Source organism: Akebia trifoliata, chromosome 16 (genome assembly GCF_017979445.1).
Source record: "Akebia trifoliata isolate Shusen 1 chromosome 16, ASM1797944v1, whole genome shotgun sequence".
Taxonomy (NCBI): domain Eukaryota; kingdom Viridiplantae; phylum Streptophyta; class Magnoliopsida; order Ranunculales; family Lardizabalaceae; genus Akebia; species Akebia trifoliata.
The window spans coordinates 31,459,219-31,472,132 of record NC_141390.1 but is presented as its reverse complement, the minus strand read 5'-3'; the positions used below and the strand labels follow the sequence as shown (position 1 = coordinate 31,472,132).

General features: G+C 34.2%; 1 protein-coding gene and 1 long non-coding RNA gene across 2 annotated transcripts; one reads left to right on the top strand and one right to left on the bottom strand.

Annotated features, from left to right (window-relative positions):
• Positions 1 to 6,459: 6,459 nt before the first annotated feature.
• Positions 6,460 to 7,466, bottom strand: LOC147383581 (uncharacterized). The gene is made up of 3 exons (XR_015173897.1): positions 7,366 to 7,466; positions 7,117 to 7,175; positions 6,460 to 7,013 (listed from the first exon to the last, which is right to left on the bottom strand). It is a non-coding gene; the product is annotated as an uncharacterized LOC147383581 (long non-coding RNA).
• Positions 7,467 to 9,331: 1,865 nt separating this feature from the next.
• PGN (Tetratricopeptide repeat (TPR)-like superfamily protein) lies at positions 9,332 to 12,828 on the top strand. The gene is made up of 2 exons (XM_086429363.1): positions 9,332 to 10,081; positions 10,984 to 12,828. Exons 1-2 carry the CDS (start codon positions 9,473 to 9,475, stop codon positions 12,193 to 12,195), a joined length of 1,821 nt encoding a protein of 606 aa, XP_086285489.1. The 5' UTR covers positions 9,332 to 9,472; the 3' UTR covers positions 12,196 to 12,828.
• Positions 12,829 to 12,914: the final 86 nt, after the last annotated feature.

Sequence of the window (12,914 nt, the reverse complement as noted above, 5' to 3'; positions counted from 1 at the left end):
GGGACCCTATATATATATGTGTGTGTGTGTGTGTGTTATATAAATGGGTTGGTAGAAGTAAAAAAAATAATTAGTATAATTAAGAAAACAAGATGGATGAATACATGCGAAGTATTACTATTGACATTGAAGAGTGATTTATAATGCAAAATTAGAACTCTAGAGAGTTACTTTTGACATTAAAGACTTTTAAATATGTTAGACTAATGCACAGTAAATGGAGGACAACTGTTTTTTTTTTTTTTTTCTTTTCAAGATTAAGTGGGGGACAACCTTGGAACGAGACAAATAGAAAAATGAAGGTCTAGTGAAAAATAAATAACCATGTACTGCCTTAAGGGATCATTTTCCTTATCTTATTCTATTAGGCAAAAATAAGAGAGAAGTCTATTAGAATGATTAAGAAAGATAAAATCAGAAATAAACACTTGCTTTAATAAGAGATAACTCAGAAAAGATCAATTTAACTGACTTGATCATATGCACTCATGTTTTTAAAACTCATTTTGACGTCTCATCTCATTCATGAACGAGACCGTGTTGTCTCAGACTAATTCTCGCATACATTTGAGACTTCTCTTTCAACAATGAGAAAAATGATTCCTCCTTATTTTTGTGAGAAAATGATTCAAAGATTTCAAAAGAGCTTCCTTCAAAAACTACTCTTTAGATGGGATAATTTGTTTTTTTTTTTTTTTTTTCATTAAAGACTTATAGTAGTGTCATCATGGTGTGCGTGGGTGATAAATTGTTGGCTTTTGATCTTATTTTCTGGCTCTCGGTTGCGTTGATAATCTCAACCTCTTTTGATTCTTTCATCTAAATGTATAATTTTTACATATAATAAGAAACAATAAAAATTATACAACTCCCTACATAATGATTGCAATGTGTTAAGAATGTAAGAACATTCTTAACTCAATGATTATCACTTGTTGTCATTATATAATAGAGCATTATATATTATCTACAGATTTAATAAAACACAATCATGTGATGGTATGGATTGGATTATTGAAATATTTAATAAATGGGTCATACTCCCATCACATCGTAACCGGCCAATGCTTTTTTAGGGATTTAAAATGTATGGGTTCATAACACCACGTGAAAATTTAAAAAAACTGAATTTTGACGGTCTAAGGCCATTGAAAATGTTGATGTTCCTTTGATTTGACGGCTTAGAGTCATTGAATTCTCCCAACCTCCATTAATTTGTGATTTCGGTCTATTGAAAAAAAAAAAAAACAAAACAACAATGAAAATTTGACATCTTGATCCGTCAAATTTTATGAAATTCAATGACCTTGGCCATCAAATATAGGTTATTTTCACGTTGAGCAAGATTGGATTTTAGAGATCTCTTGAGTGAAAAATGAAAGCTTAACTATGGTTAAAAACTTAAAAACATATTGGCAAGAGTGCACGAAACGAAGTTCAAAATAGAGATGTTAATTAATTAATGGATTGGGTTAGATAGAATTGGTCAAATTTATTATTATTATTATACTCCCATCACATCGTAACCGACCTCTAATGCTTTTTTGGGGATTTAAAATGTCTAGGCTCAGAACACCACATGAAAATTGGAAAATTTGGCAGTCCAAGGCTGTTGAAAATGTTGATGTTCCTTCGATTTGACGGCTTAGAGCCATCAAATTTCTCCCATCCTCCAATAATTTGATGATTTCGATCCATTGAAAAAAAAAATTGACAATAAAATGTTGAACACCTTGATTCGTTGAATTTTATGAAATTCGACAGCTTTGAGCCATTAAATATAGGGTTTTTTCACGTTATGTAAGATTGGGTTTAGGCTATGAGTTGGTTGGGGACTTTGGACATCACTAAGCCTACATGAAGTGGCCTTCAACATAGAGATGTTAATTAATGGATTGGGTTCAGGTAGGATTCGTCAAATATAGTATTATTATTAAACAATTCAAAGGACACCGAAATTAATTTGTTTCAATTAAACGTGTCCATTGAACTATTGCAATTGTTTGGGTCTTGAAGATTTGTGCTATTTAAACACGTTTATTTACAGAAGGAAATTACATTTATGTAAGTGTGGTAGGCTATTTGAGATACCATAGGAGCCTGGCCCATCATGAACAAGCTTTGGGTAGTAGAATTAGACTACTAGGCTTGTTTAATTAACAAACCAAGCTAAGCCCAATTCATTTTTAGGGCCAATCCAAAAATTCAAAATTTTCATGTTTTTTCGGTTTGGATCGATTTGGAAAATTGGGTATATTTCGGATCATTGCCAGCCTTAAATTGGGGTGGCTAAGCAAAATTTTCCTGATTTAGGGTTTTCCATGTAAATCCTGTATTGTCATTGATTTTATTTATTATTAAAGTAGAAGTTTTTTCAACAAATACTTGTGGGCCGAGCTTGGATATAGGTATTTTTATTTGGATGGGCCTGTCCTGAAGGATCATTTAAATTATTTTGGGGTTAAGATTCATACATGGGGTTCTCAAAAGGATTAAATACCTATTAGCATATTCATATGTTGAGAGAAAAATCTAAAGTTTATATTTCTATTTTTTCCCATTTCCAAGTGCCTTTTTATCTGGATTCAAAACAGGATACAGTAAAATAAAAATTTATGAAATTATTTTTTATTTTATTTTTATTTTTTTTAAAGAGTAATCGAGGATTAAGTCAGACCCTAGACCAGAATATATAGATAAGAAAAAAAGAGTTACAATCTCACGTAAGGAGTCTCAGTGGCATCCTCCCTTACAATGGACATCAACTCAGTAGGAAGATTAGAAACGAAAATAATCCTAGTGTCTTGATAAGTTTAAATAGGCAACGAGCTTGTCTGCAAGCATGTACGCTTAAGAGGCTAAAGGTCTGAAACTGTTGAAGGAATAACCACTTATCTGTCCAATTGAAATGTATCTCTAAGATATATCGTGATCATTGGATTTTAGGATTGCGTGTTTATGTATGAGTCTCTTTTCATGAGTTAACACATCACAATTATTTAGTAAAATTTAAAATAATGTTGCATTAATAATACTCAACCTTCTATCACCATACTAGTAAACATTTAAGACATTATTTAAATTTACAAATAAATCTTGTATCATTTGATTAACACAATGATATTTTTTTAATTAAAAGAAAAAAGGATAAAGATTTTCTAATGCCCCCCTTGACATACTCCTATCACAAAACCATAGATCATTTGCCTCAGGATACACAAAACTATAAATCTTTTTCTTATGTATGTTGAGGCAAATGATCTACGGTTCTATGATGGGAGCGTATGTCGGAAAGGGAGGGAGGGAGGTTATCACAACTCTTAAAAAACAATTAATTAATGTGGATTTGCATCAGCAATACTCACCCTTCTCTCATTAGCATAGTAATAAAGATTAGGGAAGGAACACATAGCACATGTTAAAGATTCCTTATGTATTCTTGCAATTGAACATTTTTGTCACTTGTCCATGAAATTTTAAAAGATTATTTTATTTTATACTATAGTAGATAGATTCTTTTCGGTACAAACTAAGGATATTTTGTAATTGACAATACCTTTACATGTATTGTATTTATTACAAATAGATTAACTTGAAACAAATTATTTAGATTTAGAATATACATAAATCCTATATTTATATTTTAGGTCCACAATGGGTAGTCAATTATCTGACACAACGTACCCAAAACCGATTAGTCAATTTGGATCAATCAGCATGGACCCAACCATTTTTGGGTAGTTATCTTAAGGAAAGAATAAGAATCAGGTCTCATTTGGGTACCCGACTAGTAAATTTATAAGATAATAAGAAAATTAATAGTTTAATTAAATGCTTACAAATATATATTTTGAAGTAAATGTAGTTCAACTAAAATTAAAATATAAAGTAAATGTGAAGTCTTTAATTTTCTACGATTTTATTATCAAAAGTTTGATTTACTTAAATAATTTATTGTAATTGATCTTAATTTTCAATTAAGGAATTACGAGTAAAATTATTACATTTATAAATAATGGTCTATTCTATTAGATATTTGTATTATTTCTCTCATTCAAGAAGACATTACCTATCTTATTGGGTACCCGGCGAGGTACCCAATAGGTATTGAGTATTTGTAGGGTCAGTTCTGACTCCAAGGATCTCATACCCGAAAGGAAATCCACAGGAACCAGAACTAAGACTTTATTTAAAATCCGGTTTGGGTATATGTGGAGCCGACCCATTGACACCCCTATCTATATAGTTATTAGGTCCAAGTTCCCTTGCAATTTTCTCTTCGTCTAACTATATCTCACTTATTTTTTATTTTACATTATATGTAAGGCATCGTGCCATTGATTCATAGATCACTGCAGTTTTTTGTTAATAACAAATCTCTATGCACATCCCTTGTTGACTCAAACTCATATTCAATGGTGAAGGTGTGTTTTCAATAAGGTTTTAACCTAAAGTTGTGTGATCAACACCCCACACGTCTTGCAACTTAGTTAAGTTGGCACCCTTAATCTCATATTCATCCGGTCTTCTCTACGTAATAATAATTCGTCAAAAATATTCTTGGGAATCCTACAAGGTTGATCAATTTGTTTTTTTTTTTTTCTCTGATAGATGGTCAAAATTTCACGTGAATTCGGATCCTACTAAGAGATCCACTAGAGGTTAGAAATTAAACTGGTGATGAAACAACAAGATGTTATGTATTAGAGATAGATATTAAACATTAAAAAGTATATATATATATATATAATATATATATATATATATATATATATATATATATATATATATATTTCGCCTAATTAATATTAATGAAAGGCCAAGTCCTAGATAGAAGGAAAAAAATATATCTAAAAATTACTTAAATAGAGTTCTATAAAAGGGTCATTTTACAATTTGACCCCACCATAGAGATGACATTGAAAAGATGGGGCTACATGTGCGCCACAGATGAAAGAAGAAGTGTTCCAACTTCAAATCATAGAAACTACATTGTGGTATATATGAGAGACAAGAGCCCGCTTGAAACAAAGCCTGCATGTCATTCATGTCATTAAGCAGTCCAACAAAATGGACAGAAAAATCAAACGCATCAATGATTGATTGGATAAAGAGTTGTGCTGGGGTGACATTACATTCACCGCAATTTTTACATTTCTGATGTGGAGTGAGCACATAACCGTAGTTATATTTCCTCAAGATACGAATAAAAACATATATGGTTATGTGTGCACCTCCACATCAAAAATGTAAAAATCGCAATAAATACAATGTCACCCCAGCATTAGTATTGGATAAATTAGAGTAATGATACTCTGACACTACCACTTTGTATACTCAAGATACTCTCTTGACGTATTATGTGCCACTACAATAGATTTCTTTCATTGGGATACACAACTGCACAGATTCATGAGAGGTGAAGTTGTGTATCCCGAGGCATAAAGTCTATGGTTCTAGCACATGCCACGTCAGGAGAGTGTTTTGAGTATGCGATGTGGGGGAGTCAAATTATCACGACTCGATAAATTAACATGGATAAAAGAATTAAATGCATCAATGGTTGATTGACCAGGTATTATAATTATCCAAAGTTAAATAGGGATTTAATATTGAATGTAATTACATATAAAAGTATTTCCATTATGTATCTAACATCCAAAGTTTTGGTTAATAGAAATATCAACTACTCGAGATAATCCACGATGACCTTATCAACATCTATTGTTGAATTCTAGATCAATTTGATATTTGAAAACTATAATCTCTCATTCCCTCAACCTCCAAGATTTTTTTAAAGAGATATTTAAGAAGAAGTGATCAACTTTTGACAAATTTAGGATTCTGGCTTACTGTTCAAAAATGAAAAATAAAGAGAGTTTCTATTGCCACATCAACTTTAAGTAAGAGCACCTCAAGATGTGTGTTTCATATCATATGAATTGGGGTGCTGTTAGTAAAAGTTGGCATGGCAATAGAATCACTCAAAAAATATACACTTTCTTTGAGAATAATCTCAAATAGTATCCTCCCATCTCAACCATTCATTTTAGGAGAATCTCAAACAACTTTAATTTCAAAAGGATTGTTGTGTTATAAGTAAAAGCTGGGGTGTCAGTATAATCTCTAGAGAAAGAGTAGTCCAATAATACAATGGATTGTCCATTTCAACAGTCACGAGAAGACTTTGTTGAGATCTGAGAGAATATTTATCACTCATCAGCAAACAACATATAAAACAACGAAACTGATATTTGCAACAGCATATTTCTGCACACATATATAATATGAGAGCTGCTATTGCCACCCCAACTATTACTAATGCCACACCAATTCCTATGTAAATTGCACACAGTTGGTGTGGCGTTAGTTAAAGTTAATGTGGCCATAGTAACTCTCATATAATATATACAAAGAAAACCCAAACCCTAAATATACAAAATTTAAGAATTAAAATGAAATATAGATGGGTCTTGTAATCGGGTTCAGTTCTACGCACAAAATACTTCCTCACTCAATAATTCATCATAATTTGTTCTACAAATTGCATTAAAAAGAAATTATTAAGAAGCTTTACAAATCTAGATTTAGAAACTAAATTACTTATACAAACTGTTAAGAACTTTCAAACATTCTCCATAGTTTGAGAAATAGAAGAATTAAAGAGAAGAAGTGGGTTATATATGTTTAGATAAATTTGAAACAAGCAGCTCAGGAGGGATAGAAAGAAAAAAAGATGGTGAGATAGATTTTGATAGAGAATCTGCATAGAGTGAAGGAACAAAGATAACAACTATTATATTGGGTCTTACAAGGTCAAGAAAAGGCCTTACAAGGTCAAGAAGAAAAGTTTGGAAGGTTTAATGGAAGAAAAGCTCAGGTAGGATAGCACCATATTAAGGCAAACATGTACCCATCATAAAAGATCCCATAAAGATTCCATCTTTGTAGAAGATTCTGATTCTTGTAGTGTTGAAGGTAGTAATTTTGGTGATGAACCCAAACATTATAACCTACAAGAGAACACGAAAAGATATAAATTAGAGAAGAAGAAAAAAAGAAAAAAAGAAAAAAGAAAAAAGAAAAAGAAGAGAAAAGATGGTTCTAGGGTTCTACCCTTCACCAAATAGATCTGCTTAACTGATTCTCTGGTTTTCTTATAAAGATTTGAAAACCTGCAATCACAGCAGTGGACAAGAAAACTATGAAGATGGTTCATTGAAATATTCAGAGAATCTTATATTTTTACACTTTATGTCATAGATGTAGATACAATAAAGAGAACCAAAACCCATTAATCAAACACATTTAAATAACAAAAAAAAACGAAACCCATTATATCAGAATCTAATAAAACTTTCTTACCTTTTATGGTCTTCTCTCCTGTCTATATCCCTCTCTATGAAAGCTCAGAGAGAGAGAGAGAACTGTGAACTGTGAAGAGCCACTTGAGCTTATGAAGGGCAGAAGGGGAAGGTTGGGGCGGCTATTGGGCTGCACTATTGGACTTGATAGTGACAAGTCGAGGCCCAAAAGGAATGTAAACAGACCGAATGACGTCATCACGTGTAGTCTTCAGTTATTTCGTAGGACGCAAGTTTGATGACCGTAGCTTTCAAGGACTTGAAGATCATTGACTGACGTGTCAGCGTAGTAGATTGATTTTATGGGTCAGGTTCTTTCTTTTGCGCCACGTGTCTCCAATAATTTGTTTTCATTGTTTGTTGTCAAAGGGAATGGAATATTCCACACAGTACTGACTTGAGAGATGAATAAAGACTATAGATGTTGATTTTAACCTTGGGTTCGGCAGTCAATGGGTGGGTTTAGGCCGGGTTTGGTTATACCATAGACTAGCCCCATATTCTATCGGGTCTAAAATGGGTACGGGGCGGGTTCGGGTTAATTTTTTTTACTTCTTAGCTGATATAATCAATGGGTGTTAACACCATAAATTATAGACCTAGATTTAATTTACCCATAGGTGTACAATCACATAATCACAATAGTTAAGTTCTTTCGAGCCTTCAGAATCGTATTTTGAAGTCATTTGACATTACATTTTGAAATTAAGGTTGCAATCTAGGTGGGTTAGAGGATGAATCCAAGCTCAATCCAAGTAGTAGAACCCTCAACTTAATTAACCATCAAACCTAAATTTACTAACCCAAACTTAATCTTCTAAAATCAGATTGAATTCGGATTAGCTTGAGTTTAGTAATTTCTGGAGGTTTACTCAAATTGGGTGAGTTGTATAATTCTAATCAAATAAATTTTATATTTTAAGAAAATATGTACAACATAAAAAATAAAACTACCAGTAAATAAAATGACATAAAACCTTCAAATCCATTATTGAGAGAATATTTAGACAAATCAAATTAAACCAAAGTTCACATTAATATTAATTAAGAGTTGTGTTGGAGTAACCTCAACATTCGATCTCATATTGCACATCTTGATGTGAAAGTGGGTATGAATAATTGATGCCTTTTTCACTTGTATCTCGAGAAAATGATTCTCAGACATTTTCACATTAGGGTGTGTGATGTGAGATCCCATCTTGAGGTCACTTCATCATTGTTCATTAATTAATTGTCGACAAATCATAATAATAAGATGCAATAAAAAATTAAAAAATCTATAATTAATATAAAAATATTTATATATTAGTATATGAGTATTGATAATATGACGGACTTTTGGTGGATGGACTTGATGCACGTAGACGTGGAAGCACATAACTTATTTAAAAAAACAAAAAAGAGAGAAAGTTTCTCTCTCTTGCTTGTTTTATTCCCATATATTTATTTTTTAGGTTTCAAATCTTAAAAAGGATCATTGGGTTCACATTAATTATCAAATTGATAATCCAACAGCATTGACATCTAGATTTCATGAAAATATTCATTTTCAAAAAAAAAAAAAATGATTTTCAGATCCATTGTGTTTAAAACGGACAACTATCGAGCACCCACATTTAAAAATAAAATTTAACAGTAAAAAATAATTATTTTTATTATTTTATTATTTTTTTTAAAATTCATATAATTTTATCCTCTACAACCCATTTCATCAGATCATGGTTTTGAATGTCACAAGATGATCAGATCTGAAATTTTTTTTTTTTCACTATGGATAAGAGAGAGAAACTCATTTTTATTTTTTTAATAAATTATGTGTTTTCATGTCAATGTGTCAAGTCCGTCCACACTAATAGTCCGTCAAATTATCAGCACTCATTAGTATATAGCATTGGGTTCGGGTTGAGTTGCTCCTGAATTGTAATTAGGCTGAGATATTCTATCCCAAACTCAACTCATCTTGTACGTAACTCGATCAGGCTCGCCCATCAATCGGGTTGAGTTAACTTCAGCTGTTAAAAAACATGACTTGGAGCCATCTTTGTCCGATCTTCAAACTAAAAAATGACTAAAATAACCATTCCAGACTTCGATTACAAACACGTGAGATGATTGCGAAAAAATTTCTTTCCATCTCTTACTTCCATCAGATCCCACTAATTAAAAACCCATTTCCTGGGGCCCACGAATTAACCTTCAAATCAAGCCTACATACTTTCCCAAAAGGAACATCAATTTTAGCCACTAGTCTCATTAAATCTTACTGTATTAATGGATTATTTAATGAGGCACGTCGATTGTTTGATGAAATTCCTGAGAGAGACGTAGTTGCATGGACTGCTATGATCACTGGATTCACATCATGCGGTCATCACTCCCGGGCATGGGCAGTGTTCTGTGAGATGAAAAGTGAAGATGTGAATCCCAATGCTTTTACCATATCAAGTGTTCTGAAGGCTTGTAAAGGGATGGAATCTTGTTTTAGTGGGGCAATGGTTCATGGGTTGGCCATTAAGTATGGCATGGATGAGTGTATGTACGTCGAAAATGCACTCATGGACGTGTATGCTACATGTAGTGTTGCCATGGATGATGCATGTACGATTTTCCAACGTATCCGTGTGAAGAATGCCGTGTCATGGACTACAATGATCACCGGGTACACGCACAGAGGAGATGGGTATGCTGGACTACGTGTATTCCAACAAATGCTACAGGTAAATGACTAAAATGACTAAAATGACCTTTACTCCCATGAAAATGATTGACAGTTTGACAATTATGAGGGTTGCAAATTGGCTAGGCCTCAAACAGCCTGAATTCCGCCCAGGAATTAGTCATTTTAATTGTGTTGTTTCAGGAAGTTATGTGCAGCCCGTGCTCGGGCAGAGCTTGGACCAATCCTGCCTGGCGCATAGGGATCCCTATTTCCTTAGTCACAAAGTTGGCATTTTGTGCATTTGTCACACTGCCCCTACCATGGTTTAACTCAAAAATAATAATAATTGAATGATATATTATTCATATAGAAGTGTAGATAATAGGAGGTAGAGTGACTTGACGGTCTCAAACACACTTTTGTGTTATTTTCAAGGAGAAAAGTCTTACCAAGCTACTTGTCTCCGTCTCCAAGAGAACAACCCCAAGAAGTGGAATGACTAATACTTCTATATCCCTATAAATGATGAAAACACCCCCATTGTCATTTCATCGTTATAAATAGCTCTGTAATTGTCACGATCCTACTGGTGTGCCTATCCAGGACTGGGAAATGGCTATTGAGACCGAGGGGTTGAAGCGGAGCTGTCCTGTGTGTTGGATGGAATGGTAGGGGGGCTTGTAAGTTCAGTCCCACATTGGTGGGGTAGATGTTTGGAGCCTGGGCTATGAGGGCAAGCTTGACCTTATCATGTAAGACGCGTTTTAAAACCATGCGGGCTTCAGTCCAAGTGGGCAATATCTTACAAGTGTGTGCCAGGGGCGCTACAAGTAACCTTCCCTTTAGTTCCCCTTTTTTGGTATTTATAAATGATTTTCAATTTTTTTTTTATTGCTATTCAATCTATTTAGAACTAAACAATGTTATAATTAATTATCTCCTCTTTTATGTTATGAGCAGGAGAAAGTGGAACTAAATCCATTTAGTTGTTCCATTGCAATCAGAGCTTGTGCTTCGATCGGGTCTTATGCTTTTGGCAAGCAGATACATGCAGCCATTGTTAAACACGGATTCAAGTCCAATATACCTATCGGGAACTCATTACTGGACATGTACTGCAGGTGCAACAGCTTATCCGAAGCATATATATATTTCCATGAAATGCAGGAGAGAGATTTAATCACATGGAACACCTTGATCGCCGGGTTCGAAAGATCCGGTTCTCACGGTTCCCTTCACCTGTTCTCACAAATGGGTTCAGATGGTCTTTGCCCAAATTGCTTCACATTTACAAGTGTCATAGCCGCGTGTGGAAATTTGGCTGTTTTGAATTGTGGGCAACAAGTTCATGGAGGGATTGTTAGAAGGGGCTTGGGAGACAATGTGGCTCTAGCTAATGCTCTTATAGATATGTATGCCAAATGTGGAAGCATAGGCGATGCAAGAAGGATATTTAATGAGATGCCTCAGAGAGATCTCATTTCTTGGACTTCGATGATGAATGCATATGGGGCTCATGGATATGGACGACAGGCAATTGGACTGTTTGATGAAATGGTGGGTTCGGGTGTCAAGCCTGATCAAATCGTGTTTATGGGAGTTTTAAGTGCTTGTAGTCATTCTGGGCTTGTTGATGAAGGCTTGAAATATTTTAACCATATGGGTGTTAATTATTGTGGTAGGCCGAATCAGGAGATTTACGGGTGTGTTGTGGATTTGCTAGGACGTGCAGGACGAGTTAAGGAGGCTTATGAACTGATAGAGACAATGCCATACGAACCTGATGAGTTGATTTGGGGTGCACTTCTTGGAGCTTGCAAAGCTCACAGAGTTCCGTATTTGGGCAGATTGGCTGCTCAGAAAATACTAGATTTGAGCCCAAATGGGGCTGAAATTTTTGTTGCATTATCAAATATTTATGCCGCTGATGGTAAATGGGGGGAGTTCGCCAAAATGAGAAAGATGATGAGAGGGATCGGGAGTAAGAAAGAGTCGGGAAGGAGTTGGATTGAGGTAAGAAATCAAGTTCATAGCTTTGTTGTTGGTGAGAAGATGGGTTCGGATATAGACTTGGTTTATGGCGGACTAGAAATGCTAGTTCAACACATGAAAGGAGTGGGCTATGTACCTGGTTCAGATCACTTGCTGCCCGATTTTGAAGATGAGATTTGAGTAAAAGCTGGGTTTAGGCCATGTTTTGAGGCTTAGAATACTTTTCCCTAAAAGAAAATTTCGACTGTTTTTTTTTTAAATTCCCTGCTTTATAAGGGATAAAAATACTAGGATTCCAAACAGGATTGAAGAATCTGAATGGATCATTAGGCTTGAATGGATAAGCTCAAAGTGGGTAAGAGAAAAACAAGGGAGAAGAAAATATCTTCATGGATTTTGTTTCATTTTGAGTAGAAGCTGAGTTCTAGAAGGGAAGAACATCATCAACGTTGTCATTTTCATCGTCTACGCCTTACCCCAAGTGCTGGGGTGGCAACATGAAACCTTTTTTGCTATTTAATTTTATCTAGAGCTGTACCTAATACCCTATCACGAGTTGGAGCGACAGGTTTGGCTCCATATCAAGGGATTAGAAAAAGTTATGCTAGCAATCAACCTATGCAACTCTCCTTTATTAGGGCTTGGGATGGCAATGCAAACTTAACACTCATAAGTGGAATTAGTAGAAGTAAAGAATGCAAGCCAAAAAAGAAATTTTGAAAATGTACAAGGGAATGACAAATTTATGAGCCTCATATGTAATAAAACAAAATTAAGATTGATAATGCAGATTACTCTTCTTGTGTTTTATTTGCATTTTTGTGATTCGATTTTCTTAAATTAGATAAACAAGGGAGTTCGAAGATAAGGAGCAAGAAGTCCACGAGGTAATCATTGAC

Bases quoted from the DNA above. Each gene is read 5' to 3' on its own strand.
- PGN (XM_086429363.1), top strand. From the start codon at position 9,473: ATGATTGCGAAAAAATTTCTTTCCATCTCTTACTTCCATCAGATCCCA. The intron at 10,082-10,983 runs GTAAATGACTAA...TGTTATGAGCAG, and splicing joins TATTCCAACAAATGCTACAG to GAGAAAGTGGAACTAAATCC.